General features: G+C 37.2%; 1 protein-coding gene across 6 annotated transcripts in view; it reads left to right on the forward strand.

Moving 5' to 3' along the window:
• The window catches only part of LSM14A (LSM14A mRNA processing body assembly factor), a 54,307-nt gene extending 29,186 nt beyond the window's left edge, over positions 1–25,121 (forward strand). Inside the window, exons 4-10 of one of the 6 annotated variants that reach the window (XM_026484304.4) lie at positions 8,459–8,581; positions 13,484–13,660; positions 13,944–14,009; positions 16,677–16,859; positions 16,962–17,133; positions 18,156–18,387; positions 24,033–25,121. In XM_026484304.4, coding sequence (XP_026340089.1) covers positions 8,459–8,581; positions 13,484–13,660; positions 13,944–14,009; positions 16,677–16,859; positions 16,962–17,133; positions 18,156–18,387; positions 24,033–24,056 — 977 coding nt within the window. In that variant the 3' untranslated portion in view covers positions 24,057–25,121. Of the gene's footprint in view, positions 1–8,458; positions 8,582–13,483; positions 13,661–13,943; positions 14,010–16,676; positions 16,860–16,961; positions 17,134–18,155; positions 18,388–20,741; positions 20,820–23,030; positions 23,090–24,032 lie in introns of those variants that run through there. The other 5 variants (XM_026484303.4, XM_026484302.4, XM_044378919.3 and 2 more) reach the window with 5 other exon arrangements.
• The last annotated feature ends 221 nt before the right edge of the window (positions 25,122–25,342 follow it).

The following is a 25,342-nucleotide window of genomic DNA, read 5'->3' on the forward strand; positions in this document are numbered from 1 at the left end:
TATATTAGGTAGAATGTGGAAAGATAATCACATATAGCATGTTTGAGGGCCTGGTGCTTTGTTTATTGTTTTAGAAGCATTAACACTGTAAGGAGAAAGCTAGATAATAATCAGATCAGCTCAATGTTGTTTTGTTTTTATAGCTGTGCATTTTAGCTCTTTAGTATACCTTTACTGAAATTTTCACAGTAAGGAGTAACTTTTTAAATCTCAAATTCTAGGGGCGCCTGGGTGGCACAGCGGTTAAGCATCTGCCATGGGCTCAGGGCGTGATCCCGGTGTTATGGGATCGAGTCCCACATCAGGCTTCTCTGCTATGAGCCTGCTTCTTCCTCTCCCACTCCCCCTGCTTGTGTTCCCTCTTTCGCTGGCTGTCTCTATCTCGGTCGAATAAATAAATAAAATCTTAAAAAAAAAAAAAAAAATCTCAAATTCTAGCCCTTAATCTTTTTTAATTCAATTGAAATAACCATTTATCAGTTTACCCTGTTTCTCTGCATCACAAATCCAGTTTCAGGTATATCTTGAAACTCATTAGTATGTTAATGGGTTTTGTTAAAATTAATTCCTTTTTATAAATATACTTTGTTTTATGTAGCTGTGACTTTTTAAGTGTGTAAATGTTTTGCTTATTCACAAAATCAAAAAGGATGGGAAAAAATAAATCCTAAAACTGAATGGATACAAACAGAAATAACTGGTGCTAAGTATATATCAAATTGATAGTATAAGCACACAGAAAAAAGAATTCAAGTAACTTTTACACTCTTAGTAGGGGTATATTGTAAGAATAAATGGAACTGTAAAAAAGAAAAAAAAGAAAGAAAGAAAGAAACCTTGACTTAGGGTTTGTAATTGGTAGTGGTACTGGTGTTAATTTTGAAACTGTTTTGTATGTATTACAGGATAGGGCAAATGACTAATATAGTGATGTTGTTGGGAAATGCTGTAAAGACCATGGAGAAGGGAGAAAGAAATGTAGGGGTAAGAAAGAACCCCATGGTGTTGAATGTGAATTGGAAGCATGAATGTGAACTTGTTTTTTAAAAACTGGTTATTTCCTGGCTTTGTTCATAGAAGGGACCTAGAAGCAGTGATACCCTGTAGCGAAGAATATGTGTAGACCCAGTTCTTGGTTTCTGAATACCATTCCCCACTAAAAGGAACATGGGCCCCTTGAAAAAAGAAGAAGGGGAAACAGTGCTCTTTTTTTTTTTTAAGTTTGTTTATTTAAGTAATCTCTACATCCAACATGAGGCTCAAACTCATGACCCCGAGATCAAGAGTCACATGTTGTTCTGACTGAGCCAGCCAGGTGCCCCACCAATGTTCTTTTTTAACAAAAAAGTGCCAGCTAATAGAAAGAAGGAATGGTAAATATAGAAAATCACCATTGTTGTAATATCTACTGTAGTAATTAGCAAGGATTATCAGTGGATGCTAAAGTCATTGGGTGAACAGTGTTGGACAGAATATTAAAATGGCTAAAGTATTATCACACAGTTAACTAATTACAGACAGGATGACATTGTGCTTTTATAATGGAGACCTCTCATGGTCACCATTTTAATCAAGTCATAAAGTTTGGCATTGCCGTAGTTAACTAATTAAATGTGTCCTAATGTGGTGATACAGGAAGGAGGTAAATCCAGATTTACCCTGTTAGCTATAACTGTTAGAATCCTATTCTGAGGATTTAAATAAGGAGGAGTTGCAAATGATCTCTTTGAGACTCCTTTCACTACATTGAGTAGTTGGCTAACATTGGGATTATTACTGCACTTACCTCATGCATTACCGTGAAGATTGCATGTGTAAAGTATTTGAATAGGGTCTAGCATATAGTGTTACATAGTAAATACTGCTTCTACCATTCTTCAGAGCCTGCTCTTCTAATCAGAGTATTTCTTATAAATGCTTTTATCTAATTTTAATATTATTGGGAGTTGCTAGTTTACTATTATTTGGCTGTCACAAAGGTAGAGGATTTTATTTGTATTATCCATGTCAACTGAGTACTTTTTGCAGTAGATGGTTATTTTTCATTTGATTTCCATATTGGTAGGATAATTTGTGGAATGACTAGAGAGCTATATATAATATTTAGAAGTTGTTAAATGAGGAGGAGGAGGAAAATTATAGCATTGATTGGTGGTAGGTGATTTTTAGAAAAGGAGCTAACTCGGATATGGTTTGTGTTAGCACAAATTAAGCCAGATTTTAATCTAAGCCTCTTGTTTCCAATCCCTAGTGAAATTGACCCTTGAACAAATGTATTTGCACTGTACAGGTCCACTTATATGTGGGTTTTTACCAATAAATACATTAGTAAATGTATTTTTTCTACCATATGATTTTTTTTTAAAAGATATTTATTTGACAGATAGCATGTGTGAGCAGGGGGAGGGAGAGGGAGAGAGAATCTTGAGCAGACACCGGCCTCAGTCTCACGGCCCTAAGATCATGACCTGAGCGGAAACTAAGACTTGGACGCTTAACTGACTCAGCCACACAGGTGCCCCTGAGTGATTTCCTTAATAACATTTCCTTTTCTCTAGCTTACTTTGTTATAAGAATGCAGTACAGTATTCTGACTTAAAAAAAGAAGTTTAGGGGCGCCTGGGTGGCACAGCGGTTAAGCGCCTGCCTTCGGCTCAGGGCGTGATCCCGGCGTTATGGGATCGAGCCCCACATCAGGCTCCTCTGCTAGGAGCCTGCTTCTTCCTCTCCCACTCCCCCTGCTTGTGTTCCCTCTCTCGCTGGCTGTCTCTATCTCTGTCAAATAAATAAATAAAAATCTTTAAAAAAAAAAAAAAAGAAGTTTAAATCAGGGAAACACTATTTGGGAATTTTTTTTTCCATTTTAATTTTTATATGTTACAGTCTTTCTACAGGTTTTTTTGCAATTTATATCATGAAGGATTAATATCTATAGCATCTATAGGGCTTCCAAAACTAAGGACCTACACCCAAGAGAAAAAGAGGCAGGTGTTAGGAACTAACTTTGCCTTTCTCAGAAAGAGGAATATAGATGTCCCCCAAATGTGGAAAAATGCTTAAGTTTTGGTTATAATAAGAGATGTACAAATTAAATCTCTACTGAGGCACTATTTCTCATTATCAGTTTGGCAAAAGCCCACAAGTTTGAGTATGTGTATGGTATTTTTGTAAGATAGTGAGGAAACAGCTAACTCTCATACATTGAAAGGGATGATACACCAGACAGAATTAAAACACTATTTTTTTAAAGCTGATGCTAAAATAATTCTTAAGTGCAAAGATCAGGTCTTTAATTTATGGATCCTTAGGAAAAATTAACGATCCCACAATAAAAAACAGCAAAACAGCCATGGCATGCTAAGTCTCATAATAACCATGTGGACAAGACAGAGAACTGTTGGCTGAATAGACAGACAAATGTGTACATTTTAGCCGGTTAAGTAGTCAAGCCATATTATACAATGATTCTCTTAGGTCTCCAGTATTTCGTGCAAATTAATTTTTAATGAAAATTTAGATCATTTTGATGAACATTTAGAAGGCAGACTTATGAACTTTACAGTTACCATAAAGCCAGCTGGATCTATCATACATCGGGGCTAACAGACTAAGGATTGTTCAAGGTCCACTTTGATAAAGTGTAAGGGAATTAAACATTCCATTTAAAAAGTAGATACCATCAAACTGAATTTAAAAAAATAACAAGACCCAACTATATAATGTTTTATAAGAAATACACCGAAAGACAGAAGGGGAACGAATAAAAAACAACATGGCGTACCATACAAACACTAATAACAAGAAAACTATGTTAGACAAATTAACATCAGACAAAGAAACTTAAAGATCAGGGGTACTACCAGAGATAAGAAGGATTCTTCCTAATGGTACAGAGGACAGTTCATCAGGAGGCTTTAACAATCCTAGATGTAACTTTTATAAAATAGTACACCCCAAAGTTGTGGGATATAGGTTATTTTCATGTAAACATGGACCACTTAATGGGATAGATCAAATCCTGAGCCATAAAACAAGTTACATTAAATTGAGGATTGAAATCATACATGGTATGTTCTCATAACCATAAGTTAAATAAATATAACTTGAAAAATTCCAAATAATTGGAAATTGAGCAAACTTATAAATCACTGATGAATCAAAGAAGAAAGTGTAGATTAGAAAATACTTTTTAGGGGCGCCTGGGTGGCACAGCAGTTAAGCGTCTGCCTTCAGCTCAGGGCGTGATCCCGGCGTTCTGGGATCGAGCCCCACATCAGGCTCCTCTGCTATGAGCCTGCTTCTTCCTCTCCCACTCCCCCTGCTTGTGTTCCCTCTCTCACTGGCTGTCTCTATCTCTGTCGAATAAATAAAATCTTTAAAAAAAAAAAAATACTTTTTAATGATCATAAAAAGCAGCATATCAAAATTTGTGAGTGGAGCTTAGAGGAAATTTTATAGCTTTAAAAATTTTATACATTTGAATGCATATATTAGAAAATAAGAATGTTTTAGAATTACTGCTCTAGACTGCCAGCTTAGGAAGCTAAGAGAAAAGGAAAGAAAATTAGCCCAAATGTAGTAGAAGGAGAAAAAATTAAAAGCATAAACCTAATGAAATAGAAACAAGCCAAAATAACTTGATGTAATGAGTGCTGGGTGTTATATGCAACTGACGAATCACTAAATTCTACCACAATAACTAGTAATATGCAGTATATGTTAACTAAATTGAATTTAAATAAAGAATTTTAAATAAATAAGAAAGAAAAGAAGTCAAAATATACATAACATCAACAAAGCCAGGTGATCAAGGGAAAAAAGAAGACCCAATTACCAATATGAGGAATGAAAGAGTAGATATCATTATAGATCCTTAAAGGACAAATCTTATGAACGAATTTATGTCAATTTTGACATCTTAGATAAAATAGAGAAATTCCTTGAAAAATAGAACTTTCTTAAACCCAAACAGGAGGAGATAAAAACACTATATCCCAGCTAACTAAGATACCAGATCAAATGAGGTCATTACAAGAAAAGAAAATTACAGCCTACCATCTCTGTGGACATGTATTTTAAAATCCTTAACACAATATTAGCAGAGAAAGCCAGCAATTCATAAAAAGAAAAGTACATAATGAAAAAGTAAAGTTATCTCAGAAATGCAAAGATGTTTTAACATTGGAAGATCATTAGTAATTTACCACATTAACAGAATAAAGAAGGAAAACTGTAATCCCAAGAGATACAGAACAGGCATTTGATAAAATCAGCACCTACTTATCAACAACTGAGGAATGGGAGGGAATTTCCCAAACTTAATCAGTGAAATGAAAAGTTTACATACATAAAGGCAAGAAAAAAAGATACAAAGACTGAAAAGGAAGAATTAAAAGTGTTTCTATTTGAAGGTGACATGATTGTGTATGTAGAAAATGCAAAAGCATATTCAAACCATTAGAATGAGTTAAGTGAATTTAGCATGGTAAGGGAATACATGGTAAATATATGAAATGAACTGTATTTTTTATTCAGTAGATGGGTTGGCAAACTGGTCTGTGGACTGAATCCAGCCAGCCTCCTGTTTTTATAAAGTTTTACTGGAATATAGGCACACCCATTTATTATATATTGTTTATGGCTGCTTTTACACTGCATAGGCAGAGTTAAGTAGTTATAATGGAGACCATATGGCCTGAAGAGCCTAAATATTTATCATCTGGTCACTTGTAGTTGGAGTTTATTGACATGTGATCTAGAACACATGTTGAGAAGTGAAATGTAAAATGCACCACAGCTTGCAGTTAGTACCAGTAACATGAGATACCCAGGAAATAGAAATAATGTAACAGAAGATATTTGAAAACATCTACAACCGTGGTTCTCAGTGGAGGGGGGTTAATTTTATCTTCCTCCTGCAGGGCACATTTGGTAACGTATGAGGACATTTTTGGTTGTCACAACTGGGGGATACTACTAGAACGTACAGGGTTGGAGGCCAGGGATGCTACCTAACATCCTACAATGCATAGGACAACTCCTCACAAAATGTCAGTAGTGCTGAAGTAGAGAAAACTGCTCTATAATGAAAACTACAAAATATTGCTGGGAGAAATTAAAGTTCTAAATAAATGGAGAGTTGATCCAGGCTTGTGGGTTAGAGATTCAGTATTATTTTTAAGGTAATGTTTTTCCCAAAATTGATTTACAGAATGAACAGAATCCCGGTAGATATTTTAAAATAGAAATTGACGGGGGCGCCTTGGTGGCTCAGTCAGTTGGGCATTTGATTCTTGATTTCAGTTCAGGTCATGATCTCAGGGTCATGAGATTGAGCCCCATGTTGGGCTCTGCTCTGGGTGTGGAGCTGCCTTGGGATTCTCTCTCCCCCTCTGCCTCCCCACCCCGGCTGTGCGCGCTCTCTCTCTCTCTCAGAAAGGAAGAAAGGAAAGGAGGGAGGGAGGAATTGACATGCTGATTCCAATATTTATATGAAAATAGAAAACCTAGAATAGCCAAAACAGTCTTGAAAGTTGGGGCATATGGGTGGCCGAGAGTTAAGCTTCCAATTCAGGTCTTAATCTCAGGGTCATGACTTCAAGCCCTGTGTTGGGTTCCATGCTGGGCAAGGAACCTACTTTAAAAAGACTCACTTAAATACTGATTTAAAACAGAGATGGCAGTGCAGTTCAATGGAGAGGGGTAAATCTCCTTAACCAATAATGTTCCAGTATGTATTTGGAAAAAGTAACCTTGGTTCCTGCCTCACTCCGCATATAAAAAACAGTATGAGGGACGCCTGGGTGGCACAGTCAGTTAATCGCCTGACTCTTTGTTTTGGCTCAGGTCATGATCTCAGGTTCATGAGATCAAGCCCAACTGTGCTCAGCATGGAGTCTGCTTAAGATTCTCTCTCCTTCTGCCCCTCCCCTCTGCGTGCTGTCTCTCTGTCAAATAAATCTTTTTTAAAATTTTTTTGAAATAAATCGGTAGGTAAATTAGAGTAAGGAACATGGATGTGGTACAGCCAGCAACTCAGAAAAGAGATGGAGAAAATAAAGATCTATAGAAGAGTTTGCTAACCAGAGGGCAAGGTGTGGGAGGCTGGAGGAGGTGAGGAAACAAAGCAACATGCAGATAAGACTACGTATCATCAAGGTGGCTTATGTCTTAGTCGTGTTGCCCAGAAATACTAGGGATAATGGGATGAATTTAACTTCCCACAATCATTGAGAGCATTAGTCCCCACATTTCTGGCGATGTGGGAAGTTATGTTAGGCCTCTCATGAGCTGGCCAGGGCTGTAGCCTAACTGGAGTCTACCTTCAGGGGAGTCCCAGTGATTCTCATTATCTGAGATTCTATGCTAGGTTCTGATGCCCTGTTTTAAAAGGGATAGGAACAACTAAGATTTATTAAATTGGAGGGGTCAGTGTTAAAGACAGTGGGAAGATGAATAATGGTTGAAGTAACTGAAATTGATTAGCTGGGAAATCAGAAGATGGCTAGAGGCATGATCATGATCTTTAAAAAGTTTAAGAGCTGATGGGTAAACTGCTACGGAGTAGATTGGTGAAAATAAGGAAAGTGGTGAGAAAAGAGACAGATAAGGGGAGGGCCTGATAAACTGAGGTAAGTAATCCGAATTTTTATGTTAAGGGCAGTGGAAAGCCGTCACAGGGTTCTAAGCACTGTCATGATATGGTTATATCTGTATTTCACAAGAGATTGTTCTGACTACCATCTTCAGATTGGATTTAGAGGTAGGGAAGGAAGGGCTACTGAAATAGTTCCTGTTGGAGAAAACCTACATCTATTAAATATTAAGTCAGAAGAGAAGCAGCAAAAGAAAAGGTAAATGATCCATAAGGACTTAGAGAAGATTGACATAACCTCATATAGCAAAGAATTTGGGCCCTTTCTAGGGATTTGTTATTCACATTACCAGAACTTTTTGTGGTTGCTTTAGGCAGAATGCAGCCCCACGGTACCGTCCTGGAGGGAGGCATTAAAATGAACTGGAGTCCATTGGCTACTGCCTTGGAAATGCTGGACAAGCTCTTCATAGACAGGTCTATGTGCAGATACTTGGTATTAAAATAATTACACCTTAATACTGATGCAGAACGTGCCATTTCTGCTACTTCTCTTTCTGACATGGGTCCTTTCTGTTCTATCTATGTAACTGCCTAGGACAGTATTGCTGTTACAAAAATTGTTGGCACCCAAGGATGCTGGAGTATATATTGGTTTGCTTTTTCCATGTAGTGTAAAAGATTTCTCAAACTATTTTTGACGCATTTTCGATTTTCAGGATTACTGATTTGCACGAGTGTTGCAGGGGAGAGGGGTGGCAACAGTTACTGTCATCGTTAAAATGGTGTATTACGTTATATAATTGAAAGGTTTAAATTAAAAATTTTTTTTTGTCATTTAAAAAATATATATATCTCTTAAAGCTGGAAGCTCTTTGACATCCTTTGGAACAGAAACATCAAACAGTGGTACTCTATCCCAAAGTAGTGCAGTTGGTTCTGCCTTTACACAGGATACAAGATCGCTAAAAACACAATTATCTCAAGGTAAGCTGTTTTTTCCTTCAGATATTTCCATTTCTAAGATCTTTAGTGGTTTTTATCTTGCTCTTTGAATCTAAGAGCTTTTGCAGCTTGCAAATCACATTTACACTTACTATTTGGTCCTTTTAAGATTTTTCTTCTGATTGCTGTCGTAATAAGTATATTGAATGATGTCCACTATTTAGACTCTTTACAGTTCTGAGATCATAGAACTGGGAACCAGTGAACATTCTCTGTGTTTGACAATTTTTTGCAAGGCAATTGTAATACTTAAATATATCAGATGAGGCCCAGACTCACCACTGAAGATGAACTATTCTTGATGAACTTGAAATAACAGCTTAAAAAACCAAACTATTCTTTATGCTGTTGGGTCTTTCCTACATCCTCACAGAATCTAGAGCAGTGGTTCTTAGTGTGGACCATCCACAACCATCATCTGGAGTGCTTCTTAAAAATGTAGATCCTGACAGTCGCTGTATCAGAATCCTTGGAGTTTTGGCAATGTGCTGTTGTAATTAGCTTCTTAAAGGATCCTGTTTAATTTTTTTAAATCTATTTTTCTACCAGCCAGTTCTGTAATCTTTGGTGGTCCCAAGATTCTGTATTTTTTTATCTGCAGCTGAAGTGGTTGTTATTGGCTCGTTGCTTTATATAAATGTTCACTTTTAAATAAAACAGTGTAAAATCATTTCAGAAGGATGCTATAATCACAGGATAATATTGTTTAAAACTGTCAAGGGTAAAATCAAGCTAATACTAAACATAATCCTGTGTATCTTACTTTAGATATTTTGAAATAGTTATCATTCATACTGGCTTAAAATAACTTAATTTTTTATTTTTTTAACATTCTAAAGATTTGTTGTAGATGAATTAGAAATACAGTAAGTATAAGGAAGAAAATAAAAACACCCATAGTCCCACTATCCAGAAATAACAATTACCTTTCATTATATATACTTCAGACTTCTTTCTAGGTTATTAGAAGTGTATATTTCTCTATAGATCTTTTGGGTGTTTTTCTTTTAAGAATTCTTCCTTAAATAAAATTCTTCATCTTTTTAAGCATTAGTTTTCTAAACTATAAAATGGGACTTTAAGGGTACCTGGCTGGCTCAGTTGGTGGAGCACATGACTCTTGATTTTGGGGTTTTGAATTTGAGCCCCACGTGGGTTATATAGAGATTACTTAGAAATAAAATCTTTATAAAAATTAAAGGGGCACCTGGGTGGCTCAGTCAGTTGGGTGGCCGACTCTTGGTTTTGGCTCAGGTCGTGGAATCAAGTCCCATGATGGCTCCATGCTGAGTGCGGAATCTGCTTCAGATTCTTTTACCCCCCCCCCCCCACTCACGTTCACACTCTCTCTCAAATAAATAAAACCTTAAAAAATTGGGGGGCGCCTGGGTGGCTCAGTCGTTAAGCGTCTGCCTTCGGCTCAGGGCGTGATCCTGGCGTTATGGGATCGAGCCCCACATCAGGCTCCTCTGCTGGAAGCCTGCTCCTTCCTCTTCCACTCCCCCTGCTTGTGTTCCCTCTCTCCCTGGCTGTCTCTATCTCTGTCAAATGAGTAAACAAAAAAAATCTTTAAAAATAAATAAATAAGAACAAAATAAAATGGGGCTTTATTGGTAACTAACTTATTCTGAGAATTACATTTTTAAAAAATGTATGCAGTGCCCTTAGCACCTAACACATAGTGCTTAGTAGACGTTAACTATTTTATGGGGCACCTGGGTGGCTCTGTTGGTTAAGCGACTGCCTTCGGCTCAGGTCATGATTCTGGAGTCCCAGGATTGAGTCCCGCGTCAGGCTCCCAGCTCAGTGAGGAGTCTGCTTCTTCCTCTGACCCTCTCCCCTCTCATGAGCACACGCTTGTGTGCACGTGTGTGCACTCTCTCAAATAAATAAATACATAAAATGTTAACTGTTTTAATCAATAGTGAACATTAACCTTAATATTGAATCACTTATTAAAATGATAAGTAAGGATGCCTGTTATCATTACTACTCAGCATCGTTATGAAATTTTTAGCTAACTCAGGAATGCATGAAAAAGACATAAGCATAAATATTGAAATTAGTATTATTTGCCAGTGCTATGACTTTCTGCTTGGAATTAATTCACTGAATAACCTAGAACTAAAGGACTAAAATTAGAGGTAAACTATAAAGTTATACATGTAAAAAGCAATAGTTGTCCTAAAACCTAACCCACTGATTATGTAATGTAGATAAAAGAAGATGTCATAATAAGAAGAAATAGAAATTAAATATAAGATACATAATAAATATGGCAAACCTCTGTAGAAAATATAAAATGTAGTAGAGGGACATAAAAGAAGTTACACGTAATCAGAGAAACAGATCTTATTCCTAGATATAAAGATTTAGTATTAGGAAGACCTTGTGTCTCATATTAATTAAATTTACTATACTTTTAATAAATCCAAATGGAATAGTAGAACTTAATAAAAGAGATACACAGACAGTCCTAAAAATAAACATGGAAGTATAGTTAGACATATTTTTCAAATAAAGGTAATGACATAGGGCTTACCTACTTGATAATAAAGTACACATAAAGTAAAGCCGTGCAGGAATAAAAGTCAGAAATAGTTCCTAACATAAATAAGTGATTAATACATGATAAAGATATTCTTAAATTAGAGGAAGGCTGGCTATCCAATAGTGATGTTGGGACAGACAATTGCGTGATCATTTGGGAAAAGTATATCTAGATCCTTCCATTGTTAGGACTAAAATTTTAAACAGATTAAAGTATTTAAAAATTTTTCAAGTACATATTATAAGAAAGAGGTATATTTATATAAAGCAGTGATGGAGATGGCCTGGGACTCTTCATTTAAGTTTTATCAACGAAAACTTCTGAACTTTACAAAATTAAAATACCTAGAGTTTTCTTTGAACTGGTAAGAATGTGTAGTTAGGTCAGGGGGGTGTGTTTTTATTATGCTGAAACCAGCTTCTGGGTTTATTCCTAATGATATGTCTAGTATTACCTATATTCCCTGTGGGTAACACAGCTTCCAGTGTGACTAGAAGACTTCAGTCACAAAGGTTTTGAAAGAACACAGCAGGGGACTCTGGGGTGGCTCAGTGGGTTGAACGTCTGCCTTAGGCTTAGGTCATGATCCCAGGGAGTCCCGCATCGTGTTCAGCAGGGAACCTGCTTCTCCCTCTGCCTGCCGCTAGCCCTGCTTGTGCGTGCGTGCACGCTTGCTCTCTCTCTCTCTGATAAATAAAATCTGGGGGAGGGGGGGAGTACACAGCAGACTAATCCTTGCTTGCTGTGATCACCGCATCACTTGTGGTTCTGCAACACTTGTGGGTCACAGGATTCTTTTCTTAAAAGCCTCGATGAGACAAGTTTTAGAAATTTATAAGATCGGGTCACCTGGGTGACTCAGTCTGTTAAGTGTCTGCCTTTGGCTCAGGTCATGACTCCAGGTTCCTGGGATCAAGCCCTGCACTGGGTTCCCTGCTCAGCGGGGAGCCTGCTTGTCCCTCTCCCTTCCAGCCACTCGTGCTCTCTCTCTCTGATAAATAAAATTTTTTTAAAAGAAAATTTATAAGATCATTTAATGTAATATTATAAAATTGAACAACAGGCTTTTCAAAAAACTTAGCACTTGTTTTATAAGTAAATCCCTGTATTCAGTGATAAATGATCACAAAAATGTTTTCTCATAGGCCAGAACTTCTACAAACCACCACGATTCCCATTATAATCAATGGGAAGGAATATTGCACTGTTTCTGGCTGGAAATGTGATACACATTTGTAATTACGACTTTAGATAGCCATAAACTTGGGGAAAATTACTAATAAACAGTCCCTGAAGCATCTGGTGCACAATAACCAATGCATTGTCAGCACTCACCAGTTCACCAGTGGGCGGAGCCTGTGCAGATATGCACAGGAGGGTAGTAACATTTACAGCATACTTGGATTTTTTTTTTTTACATGAAATAATTTTCTTAAGCAAAACATATCCCATGCTGTATCATGGGATACGAGAGCACCCTGAGCAGAAATGTTACAGCAGAGACAAAACATGATGGGAGCATCCGGTATTACATTCTTCTGTTCACACTGTGACCAGGCTCTGACCTCGTAAAAGAAAAAATGGAATTTGTAAGTGCACAACTCATATTAAGCAGAAGCTTCCAAAAGATCTTCAAAATGGCCAGAAATGAATGTGGCTGCTGTGTAATTATCTGAAGGGTGTATTTGTTGCTGGCCTTTGATTATTGATGTATAATTTCCCAAGCCTCTAGGGTATTGAAGGACTTCATCTCTCTAACTTTCTAGTTCTTTACTTCCTTTGTAATGGAAATGTAATGGAGATAGTACCTATAAATATAAAAGTACCACTGTAGACATATCTTCAGAAACTACTAAAAATTTTAGGTTACAGCCTCTGGAAATAATGGCTGAAGTGTCAGTATAATCTTGTGGTTGTCATTATTGGGGAAAGCCTGCATCCTACCTGCATACAACATGATCTTTGATAATATTCCTGGGAAGTCTTGCCCAGGCAGCAATTTTTGAAAAACTTACTTAAATCTTAACCCCACCAGGTAGAAATACAGATAAAGTTCCATTGGTAGGTTGGTTGGTTGGTCGTTGGGGGTTTTGTTTTGTTTTTTTTTTTCAATGTTTCTTTACTAGCCTAGTGACCCAGCCCACTAAAGATAACCAGTTTTAAACTCTGGTCTAATAAGTAGATGAATTCAGATTTGTGCTGAGGATTTAAATTGGTAGAAATAAAACTGTAGACCTTTTTTTTGTTTTGTTTTGTTTTGTTTTTTTTTGAGGGTCTAGGTTTTGAAATCCCCACAGGATAGGGTAGTTTCTTATCTTTTGGTTACGTTTTAGGTCGTTCAAGCCCTCAGTTAGACCCTTTGAGAAAAAGCCCAACCATGGAACAAGCAGTACAGACCGCCTCGGCCCACTTACCTGCTCCAGCACCTGTTGGGAGAAGGAGCCCTGTATCAACCAGGCCTTTACCATCTACCAGCCAAAAAGCAATAGAGAATCAAGAGCACAGGCGAGGTAGAACTTTAGCTATTTACTGTTCATTAATTGACTGATCAACATTTTCCATTCACCTTATTTTTCATTAAAAAGATTTACTGTATATGAATGATCCTAGAAGGTTTCAACTGAACTTGATAGAATGTTCAGTCTTTCAAACTTGACTCAAAGTAGTGATGGTGGTGGGGGTATAGATTTTTTGCTTTTGTTTTGGGTTCCTTTGTTTTTCCCATTTTGAACTTTACAGAAGTTTTTGCTTTTGTGTCCTGAGCTCATTCCTGACTTTGTATATCTTTTATAGCTGAAGTACACAAAGTTTCAAGACCAGAAAATGAGCAACTCAGAAATGATAGCAAGAGGCAAATAGGTAAGTTACTTGAATCTTGAAGCCATATTCTGTGCTTCTCAATTAAAAAGAACACTTGGTGCATAATTACTATTAAAAAATGAAAGCCTGCAGGGTGCCTGGGTGTGACTCAGTCGGTTGAGCGTCCCAACTCTTGATTTCAGCTCGGGTCATGATCTCATGGGTTGTGGGATCGAGCCCCACGTCAGACTCTGCGCTCAGCAGAGAGTCTGCTGAAGATTCTCTCTCTCCCTCTTCCTCTCAAATAAATAAATTTAAAAAAAAAAATTACAGACTGGGGTTATATCTGTAAAGGAGCTTAGCATTGGGGAGTTACACTGTGGTAACAGAACATTTCTTTATCTTGATTATGGTAGTAATTGTACAGATGTATACATGTAGCAAAATGTTTTAGAACTATATATAGAGATACACTTGAAAATGAGTACCTACAAAAACTGTTAAAATCTGAGTGAGGTTTAGGGTGTAAAATTATATTGTGCCAGTGTCAATTTCCTGGTTTTGGTAATGTACGGTAGTTAGAATAAGATATTACTGTTAGAGTGGAAGCTAGATAATGGGCATGTAGAACCACTCTGTACTGTTTTTTCAATTTTTCTGTGTTTAAATGTTGTAAAATAAAACTTTTTTTTTTTTAAATCAGCATTACATTTCTGGAATAAACTCTACTCGATGGTAGACTGTTGTCTTTCAGTATATCTATTGAATTAACTGCCAGTAAGATTTATACACTTACATTGTTGTGTGGTTGCCTCTTTAGTACTGTCTTTTGTATTTTTTTATGTTTTTATGTCAATTTCAGGTTAACATTATAAAATTGTTTTCATTGTTTTCTGTGCTTTTAGGAGTGGATTTATCTGTACCTCGAAGGTTTGACGTTTTTCTCATAATTATTTAAGCTTTTTTTCTTTTAGGTAATTGTTCAAGAACTTTAACTTTCTTTCATGATTATTGAGTTAGTAAGACTGTGCACTTTGTGTTTTGTAATCTATTACATTTATCCCCAGATTCATTTATTTTATCAGTACTTTCAAACATATTACCAGAGGATAAATTATAATTTTAAACATCCAGATAAAGGCAAGTTGTAATCACCTTATTTAGATAATAATTAGAAAGTGATCTTTCACTTAATTTCAGAAAATGTATACTGAATTTCTCCTGTACATTGCTGTATGTGTTTTTGTATGTGCTATGTGCCATGGAATTTAGCGGTTTTGGTTTGATTTGCTGTATTTCACTTTTTTTTTTACTTTGTAAAAGAGAGAACTTCTCTCTCTAAATAAGGTAATTGCCATACTACCATCATTTAAAAATCATATAAAGTAATAAAGAAAAGTACCTTTCAGTGCCCTTCAAAATTCATCCCCCAAAGGTTCATTAATAGAACAGTGACTATTCTTTCAGACTTTTTAACAATTTTACATAGACTCTACTTAAACTTTTTTTTTTTTTAAGACGAAAAGATTGTGCTATATTTACTTCCTGGCTTTTGGCCAAGGTGTTTTTAATAGTGAAGTTGAATGTTTTAAACATCCTGCTTATCTAGATTTAAGTGTCTGGATATGCTGCTGTAGGTTTTTGTGGTTTGTTTTCTCAAACGTGGGCAATTTGCAAAACTTCAGCAGACACTGAACATAACCTGTCTGTTACTGGGTAGTCACTTTCTGATCTTTGTCACTATGTATTAAACATTTCACATAACTATAATCATTGAATTCATACTCCTTTGTACTCTGTTTCTGTTAACTCACATGAACTACTGTTCCATATTCCTCTTTTATTTTTTTCTTAACTCTTCCTCTTGTGTTGGATATTTGGGTTCTCAGGTTTTTACTGTAATTTATGCTATTTTGGTATTGTCTTATCATATTTCATAAATTCTGTTAACATAGTGGAGAAAGAGTAGATACAGGAAGATTTGAATAATAGGAAGCCATTTAGAGGGAGACAAGAAAGGTGAAAGAGGAAGTGGTTGGAGTGGTTGAGACTTGGTGGTGCTTTTGTGTTATCTGTGATATTTGTGCTTATTAGTGTTCGTGTATTTTCTTACTACAAACCTTGGTTCCTGTGATCCTCTCATAGAAGACTTCCTAAATTTTGAGAACCCACTATATGTTTGGCACTTCATAGAAATTAGAACTGTAAGCAGAGCAGAGCCCCTCCCTCAAGGATTATGACAGTAATTTACTACAGAAGTCTTCAAAATAGTTTGGTTGTACACTCTGTGAATAACATGTATGAGTTTGGACCCCAAAGTATAAATTTCATGTGTGCTGTTCTCAGTTCAGTGTATTAGGTTAGGTTAGTGAAATTTCATTTCTTTTTTCTCTTTTAATTTTTTTTAAGGATTTGTTTATTTTAGAGAAAGAAAGGTGCTTGTGCACGTGGGGGGAGGCACAGGGATACGATCTTAGCAGACTCCCTTCAGAGCGTGGAGCCTGATATGGGGCTTGATCTCACAACCCATGAGATCATGACCTGAGCCAAAACCAAGAGTCAGTTAAGACTGAGCCTCCCAGGCATCCCAATTCATTTTTATAAAAACTGCAAATATAGTAATGTATATAGAGACTTCTAAAAAGCATTTTTGTTGTTGCCCATTTAATAAAGACCATATTAATAGATTCTGTCTTACACCAGCTTATTCTGTCTTTACTGACATAGTTCCAGGTGCTCCTTCAGCTCCAAGGAGAGGGCGTGGGGGTCATCGAGGTGGCAGGGGACGATTTGGTATTCGACGAGATGGTCCAATGAAATTTGAGAAAGACTTTGACTTTGAAAGTGCAAATGCACAGTTTAACAAGGAGGAAATAGACAGAGAATTTCATAATAAACTTAAGTTGAAAGGTGAGTTTATTTTTCTATTTAGAACATGTTCTTATTTGGCTTGTGTATTGTGGATGTTTAATATAAATCTTGACTTTCTGGTATGTGCTTGTTTTTCATTAGAAGACAAACTTGAGAAGCAGGAGAAGCCTATAAATGGTGAAGATAAAGGAGACTCAGGAGTCGATACCCAAAACAGTGAAGGAAATGCAGACGAGGAAGATCCACTTGGCCCTAACTGCTATTATGACAAAACCAAATCCTTCTTTGATAATATTTCTTGTGATGATAATAGGTACAGTCTTTTAAGCTTCTTTTATGCTCTTAGGAGATTGAAGTATGAAGTAATTTCCTATAAATTCACAAAGTTTAATGACTACTTAAAAATATCTAAGGACTACAATTTTTTATTGTTTTATTTTGCTAAAAGAAAATAATCCATACTAAAATTTTCAATGATAGTACTCCTTGTGAAGAAGAAGTAATCGTATACTTTTGTTTAGGGATGCATTCACATTTGAAAATTAGTAATTAAAACAAAAGCATTCATCTAAGTAAGACCTTTTACTTTACTCCTCTACAGTGTAGTTCAAATGAAGCCATGGCCAAAAATGCTAATGTTACTTGAAGTTTGCTGATACAGTAAAACTTGGCCATATCGCAGCAAATGTGGGTCCAGAAAATTGTCAGGTTACTTAAAGGATCCAGCGTTAACAGGAGTTCTAGAGTTTCTGCTACCCATTCCAAATTTTCCTTTTCCTAACCGTAGTTTGGTGCCACCTGGTGGCAGTTGTCTACTTCAGCGTAAACATGGAGGGGGATGATTCTGATCTGAGTTCTGGATTGTCTGGGCTGTAGGACAACAGCAGTATCAATTTAAACACTTGCTTCTGACATCAGGTCTAGGGATTGGGCTAGGAGCATACTAGGTGCTTACTTTCCTGCATACAAAGACTGACTTTCCTTCTCCCAGCTTCCTGAGACAGAGTTCCCTTTCTTGGCTTTGCCCTCTCTCAAATGGGGACTGAGGGGAGAGAGGAGTCAATTGCCAGTCCTACTGTATTTGAATTCCCATTATATTGGGGGCTGTTACGGTGTATTTGAAAGAGACTAATACCAGTCACATTTTCACGTGAGGTTTAACAGAATATTATGGGAACATATGCCATGGACAGTTTGTGATGACTTAGATAAGTTGCTTATTTTTATTTGATCTTTAGGATTTATTTGTCCTTAGTTTGGGAATTAGTGCCACATAGTTTTTTTGGAACATGTTCTTAAACCCAATACATTAGAGATTATTTGTTCTTATGACAGAGAACGGAGACCAACCTGGGCTGAAGAAAGAAGATTAAATGCCGAAACATTTGGAATCCCACTTCGTCCAAACCGTGGCCGCGGCGGGTACAGAGGCAGAGGAGGTCTTGGTTTCCGTGGTGGCCGAGGGCGTGGTGGTGGCAGAGGTGGTACCTTCACCACCCCTCGAGGATTTCGTGGTGGATTCAGAGGAGGTCGTGGGGGCAGGGAGTTTGCAGATTTTGAATACAGGGTAAGTATTATATGCTTTGGGGTTGGTATGCAGTTTTATGAAATTCAAAATGGTTTTACTCTTATTTATTTTGAGTGAATGTTTTTGAGACATTTGTGTATAACTTTCAGTTTGACTGTTCAGTGGGGGATTAGGTTGTTTATATAATTTTAAGGAGCAGTAACTTCTTGGCTGATGAGTCCAAAGTTTCTAACTGTTTTCTTTTCAATTGGAGGAAGTAAGAGATAGAAAGGAGATTAGGGTGGGAGGGGTCTTTTTTATTGTAGAACCATGGATTTAGATTTCATGGACTAGTAAAATTTCCCCCAAAAATGTATTAAGGAAGTTCTGTTCTTAATACCATCTTACAGAAGAAGAAATAGGTATAGAGACATTAAATACCTTGTCCAGGATCAGCTAGTAAGTGATGCTGCGGCGTCATGAGCCTGGTAAGTTTGTTCCGGAGTCAGTGCTCTTAATTGAGTTTTGTGGAAAATTCAACTGCATTTTCCCTGGTTTTCTTATTTTACCTTGGTCTTGAAAATACGGTGATATATTGGCATTTGAGAACTGCTGCTAGAAAACTACGTAGCTCTGTATTATATGTTTATATGTATAGTTAATTTATTGAAAGAAGTCTGTAGATGAAGTCAGTGTCACTCTCCTAGTTTACTCATGTTTAGGTTCAGTGGAGAGGAAGATTATATAATCACAGAAAGGATCAAAATCCCCTTGTAAAGAGATCTAGGAATTACAAAGGGCAGCTGGAAACAAAAAGTCGTACTGGCAGGAATTTTGTCCATTATTTGAAACTGGCCATTGTTGAGATCCTTCTTGTAGGATCGATGTTAGTGGCTTTGGGGTCTGGTCTGATAATTCTGACACCTCTAATATTGTGTCATCCAGCCAAGACTACTTAAAATTAGCCTCAAGTCATTAGCTCAGGCTATCCAGCTGTGGTGGCCTGGTGTAGCTGCAGGACTTGTAACTTGCAAAATTGCCATTCTAGCTGGGAGACTATGTCTTAGGAGTTACAGAATGCCCATTGCTTGTCGCTATTATTGTTCTTATTACTGCCCTTGCCAGTGGCCTTTTGCTTACAGAATTCAGTAGCCTTTTCACAGATATTTGCCCTTAACCCCTCTGACGTATTTGACACTAATAACCACCCACCCAACTTGGAATCTTTCTTCCTAGTTTTTTTAAAAATACTGTTATTTGGGATGTTTTTGTTTTGTTTTGTTTTTCTTTTTAAAAATGACACATGTTCCGGGGCACCTGGCTGGCTCAGTTGGTAGAGCATGCAACTCTTTTTTTTTTTTTTTTTTTTTTTTAATGATTTTTTATTATATTATGTTAGTCACCATACAGTACATCCCCGGTTTCCGATGTAAGGCTTGATGATTCATTAGTTGTGTATAACACCCAGTGCACAGAGCATGCGACTCTTAATCTTGGGGTTGTGACTTTGAGCCCCATGTTGGGTGTTGAGATTACTTAAAAATAAAATCTTTTTTTTTAATATAAAATCTTTTAAAATAATAATAATAATAATAACACATGTTCCTCAACACAGCCTGAAAACACTTCATGATCTGCTTCTCCAGATCAGAAGTCTTATACTGGCTCTTGTCCTGTTTGCTGTTGGGACTCCCCTTTCTTCATTCACTCTGCTACAGATATGTGGACCACCTTCTTGCAGTGCCAAGCTTATTATTATCTCAGGACCTTTTCACCCATGCCTTCTACATAGAATGTTCACTTTGCTCCTTAAAAGCTTTCATGCTCGGGGTGCCTGGGTGGCTCAGTCGGTTAAGCGTCTGCCTTCAGCTCGGGTCATGATCCCAGACTCCACGGCATCGAGTCCCACATTGGGTTCCCCGCTCTGTGGGGAGTCTGCTTCTTTCTCTGACCCTTCCCCCTCTCATGCTTTCTCTCACTCTTTCTCAAATAAATAAATAAAATCTTTAAAAAAACAAAAAATAAATAAAAGCTTTCGTGCTCATGTGTGTGCTCGCTCTTCTTCCCCTTTCTTGTTCCTACTTCTTTCCCTTCCCCTTTCTTTCCTCCTCCCTTTTGTGAGCTTGTTGATTCGTAGCTTTTAATTTGTTTTTCAGCTTGGACCTTGTGTGCTTCCCCCTGCATTTCTCCACCTTTATCTGCTCTATGTCCTTTGACTAACTTAAACTTGACCTTCTTCAAAATGACCTTACCATCTTCTTGCCTTCCCACCACCCCAGCATCCACACTGGCTAACAGTGTGGCGATAGCCCCTTTCCACATTCCCACATTTGTTCCTATTCGATGTCCTTGCCCACTACCAAAGTAACCCACTGATTGGTCTGCAGACATTCAGTCTCTTTACCTCACTTCAGGCATATCAGCTACCTGTTGAAGAATCTATGACAGCTCCTTGTTGAAGACCACATTGAGTCAACTTGGCTTGAGAAAAAGTACGTTTAAATTAAACTTGGATCCTGATGAAAATTCTAGATTGTTGTTAGTGTGACCTCAGTTGAATCGCTAACCCTTTCAGGCCCTCAGTTTTTACATTTTTGGAAACAGAGTTACATGTTTATCAAACATACATTTTAAAGATCATTAAAAGTCTCAGAGTTGGAAAGCATCTGAGAGATCTGAGCTCCTGGCCAAGCCTTGAGTCCTGAAGTATCCCGTATAGGGGCTGGCAGCTTGCTTTTCCTAAGAGCATCCATCCCACCCCAGGGATGGTCTAATTGGTAGGATTTCACAATGTGGGTGAAGATCTTTTCCCCTGTATCTTCACTCTTAGTTTAACTCTACCCTTGTAAGCACACAGAATATACATACTCCTCTTCATGATAATTCTGCACATATTTGAAAAAAATAGCTGTCATATCATCTGTGAGATTGTGGACTGTTATTTCCTATTATCTGAACAGTCATCAATAAACCTTTGAATAACTGCTGTGTGCGTGGTACATGCATTTATTAATTCAGACTTTTTGAAGCTTTGTTTCACTGTTCAGTCATTTTGAGCCTCCCTTGAAAAACCCTATCACACACGTTGCAGAATTAGAATGCATTGTAGAAGTTATCGGCGTGAGTCTTTATCCACATCAGTGTATCCTTGACAAATAGTCCAGCCTCTGCCTGGGTGTTTCAGGGTGTGATAGATTGACTAGGCCCTAGGTATTGCCCTGGTGATAAGAAGGTTCTAATGTGGCATCGTACTGCCTGCTCTTCTTACTCTGGGAAGATCCCACTGCTATATCCAGCCCCATTTCTCATTGCCCTTTAAGCTGTCTGGTTCAAGCAAGTTGACTCATGATCAATGCTTATACACATTGTCCTTGATTCCAACTTTGACCTCATTTGTTGACCAAATATATTGAATTCTTCATATATGGCATGCACCGTGCTGGGTATTAGCGGTAAGCAAACAGATGCAGTCCCAGCCTTCTTGGTGTTTTAGTCCAGTGGGGAGAGAGACACAGCTAAAAGTCAGGGGGTTCTTCCACACCCTTCACAATCTTGTCCAAGGTTTGCTCTGTCCTTGGAAACTTCTCTTCCTTCCTGCACTGATTTCTTCCTTTTCTGACTCCTATGGTATCTGCTTTCATCGGCACACATTTTAAATACACTCATGTTCTGTATTTCATTTGTTTTGTTCTGCATTTCCAGCTAGATAAGAGCCTCTTGGCATTAGTGAACGTGTATTTTACTTTCATTTCCACCAGTGGACATGGAACCATAGTGGGCTTGAAGTAAGTGCTCAGCATATTGATTAGGAATACACTGTTTCAACCTTCAGTAAGGGAGAAGGTCCATCAGTGTGGCTAATCCTTGATTATCCATTCCAAAGTTAAATGACCCTTGTGTCTGGCACTAGAGCCCTGACCTTCTCCGCATTCTGCGCCTTCTAAATCATTTTCACCTGGCACCTTTAAAGACGGAAATAGTGAGTGATCACTATTACATGAAGGAAATTTACCTTCAAGGATTAAACTCCTTTCTAAAACTACATCTAATACTTCTTAGAGAAATGGAGGTCATTGGTAAATTACAGCAGCCTTCGTGTAATGGGTTGGGTTTCTTCTTTGTGCTCTATTGGCATGAATCATTAGTTTTGAGGTGAGCAACAGCAAGTCTGGTTGTTTAATGAAAACATGGGCAAAGTAGGATTGTAGATTTTTAGAACTCCTTAAAAATACCAGCTGAACTATAAGCTCTCTCTCACCCTACCCCCAGTAGATAGTTAGGAAACCAAGGAAGGACCCAGAGAGGTTAACTCTCTTGATCTAGGTACAAGCTAGTAAAGCCAAAACTTACTGTCTTTAACTTCTAGCCCAGTTTTCATTAAGGATAACGTTAGAAACATAAACTTGTTTTAAGCTTTGTCCTGTGGTGCTTTGTGGGGGTGGGGGACGAGGAGATCAGGTTGGGTTTGTAATAAGAGTATAGTCAGCTCCTATTTTATATGCTGCTGCTAAGGAGGTTACCTTCCGTTTGAGTCTATTTCTTCAGGTAGGGTCCAGAAACAAAGAGGTAACGGAAATGACTCAGCATGGTACTCTCTCTCCCTTTCCCCCTTTTATTTTCCTTCTTTTTCCCCTCTGTTTCTCTGTATCCCTTTCCTCCTCCCTTCTCTCTCCTTCTCTTTCTTGCTTTTTTTTACCTTTCAGAAAACCACAGCTTTTGGACCCTAAAATAGGTCTGGATTGATCGTACAACTTTCTGAAAGGTAAAAAAAAAAAAAAAAATCGGGGCATGTGAAGGTTGGCTTTGGTTGGGGATTGTGGGGTGGGATTATCTTCAGTTTATTTCTTTCTGCACCAATTTAATTTACACCATGCCATATATATTCCAATTTAATGACATTATACAAATGGTTTGGTGCTGTATACACAGATAAAGTTAGGTCTTTAGCATAGGAAATAATGTATTTCTAACAGTCAAAATGAGAATCAGCAGTAAAAATCAGGCATGTGATAACAACTAGTCCTGAGGAAAACAGTAGCTCCTGGCTCTGTTGTTAATGTACAGGACTTTTGATTAGGATTAGTCTCAATGGAAAGCCAGGGGCTCCTTTAGATTTTTGTTTTTTTCCTGGTTACTTTTTAAAAATTACCCAGTCAACTGTGATTTTGAATTTAAAAGTTACCCTTTTAAAATGAATTTCTGAATCATTGCTTTCTCCTGGCATGAAACTTTGGAGAGAAAGTTATTTTACTGTCTGGATATTTTATTGCTTAGTAAAGACATCAAAGACTTCAGGATTTTATTAATCCTTTTCCAGAGTATGTTGTCAATTGTATTTGATGAGCTTGACTGCTAAGTTGAAGGTTAATTTTAAGTTCTTTCATTGTGTTTAAAAATTATTAAGATGCAACCAAAGATGGTGAGGTATGCCTGTATCTTAGGGGCCTTCTTGTTGGAACCAGCCCACACCACCCCACCACTGCTGTAACCTCTACTAACTGGAAAATGCAGTTAACAAATAATGAGCTACTGCTGGGTGTGGAAGTCATAAAATGTTTCCTGGAAATTAGTAAAATAGATTTATACATGAAAGGAAAAGGAGGGTATATTTGAAAGTAATAGGAAGTGTACTTTTAAGTAAATTAGAAGTACTTACTAATAAACCGATAATTTGAAACATGAGCTAATTTTTTTTTCCTTTTTAGAAAGACAACAAAGTTGCTGCATAGTCTACAAACAAGTCTTTGAAAATAGGTGGATTTCTAGCTCTTCATGGTCCTGAGAATTGGTTACAGTCTTTGAGAAGAATGAAGAAGTGAATTTGCTGTATATTTGTCACCAGCACTGGGTTTTTGTTTGTTTGTTTGTTTTTCTGCTTAATTTCAAAGATACAATGCAGTTACTTTTGGGGGGGGAAGGCTCATCTTAAAAAATGAGCATTAAATATATTTGGAATAGCAGAAGGTTAAGTAATTTCTTATGTATAGTTAAACTACAACAGTACTTCAATGGGACTTTTAAGTATTTTTTCATCACTGAAAGGATTTTTCTTATCACTAAATTGTATTTGGCAATTATTGTAAGTTGCCTGCAGATAGGGCCGTGATACTGTGTTTTGAGCCACAGAAGGTTGTGTGTATGTGTGTGTGTGCTCGCGCGTGTGTGTCTCTTATATCTTTCTCTTTCTTTCTTTCTTTTTGGAAATCCTGTAATATCCCCTTTGAGGTAGCTTATTTCGTCAATTAATTAGGATGCTGGATGGTAGAGAATTTTGTCAGTCAACTATGTACACAGTAAATACTGTTTCTTAGGCAAAGGTAACTTTTTTATATAGTTGTAAAATTCCATTATATTCCATTGCCAAAGAAACATTAAGAACTTTGTATAGCTGTATAAAAAGCAACTAATTTTTTAAAGAATAAACATTTTAAAGTCAGCAAACATACTGTGTCCTTGCAGAAGTTGATGTGCTGAGGAGCAGAGCTATGGGTGGTGGGTCTTTTTTCATAGCTTTCCCGGCTTCAGATTTTTGATTTTGATTTTTTTTTTTTAATGTTTGGAACATAAATGAAGATTTGATACATTCTTCCATTATCTGAAAAGGATAAATTACTCGCACTCATTGTAAGAACTTCATTTTATAACAAATGGCATATCACAGGATTTGTCCAAATAATAAATATTTTCAGTATATGAATGTAAATAATCATAGATAAGAATGTACTTAGCTGTATTTTCAAATAAGCACCCTCCCCTTTTTTAAGACAATAAAACTGGGCATCGATTAACCTGTTCTTCCTGATATGCCTGGAATTTTGTCGTGATACCTTGATTCATTCCATTATATTTCAAGAGGATTCAGAATGCTAGAAATTATTTTGGCAACCTATAAGATATCCTAACACTGGTCCTTGGGCCCATGGCCCACAAATGACTCGGTAGTAGAGTTCATTGCTAATTATAAATCACTAGTAAATCTTTTTGATATTTTAAGCTATAGTGGAAAAAAAATCTG

Source organism: Ursus arctos, unplaced genomic scaffold (genome assembly GCF_023065955.2).
Source record: "Ursus arctos isolate Adak ecotype North America unplaced genomic scaffold, UrsArc2.0 scaffold_19, whole genome shotgun sequence".
Taxonomy (NCBI): Eukaryota; Metazoa; Chordata; class Mammalia; order Carnivora; family Ursidae; genus Ursus; species Ursus arctos.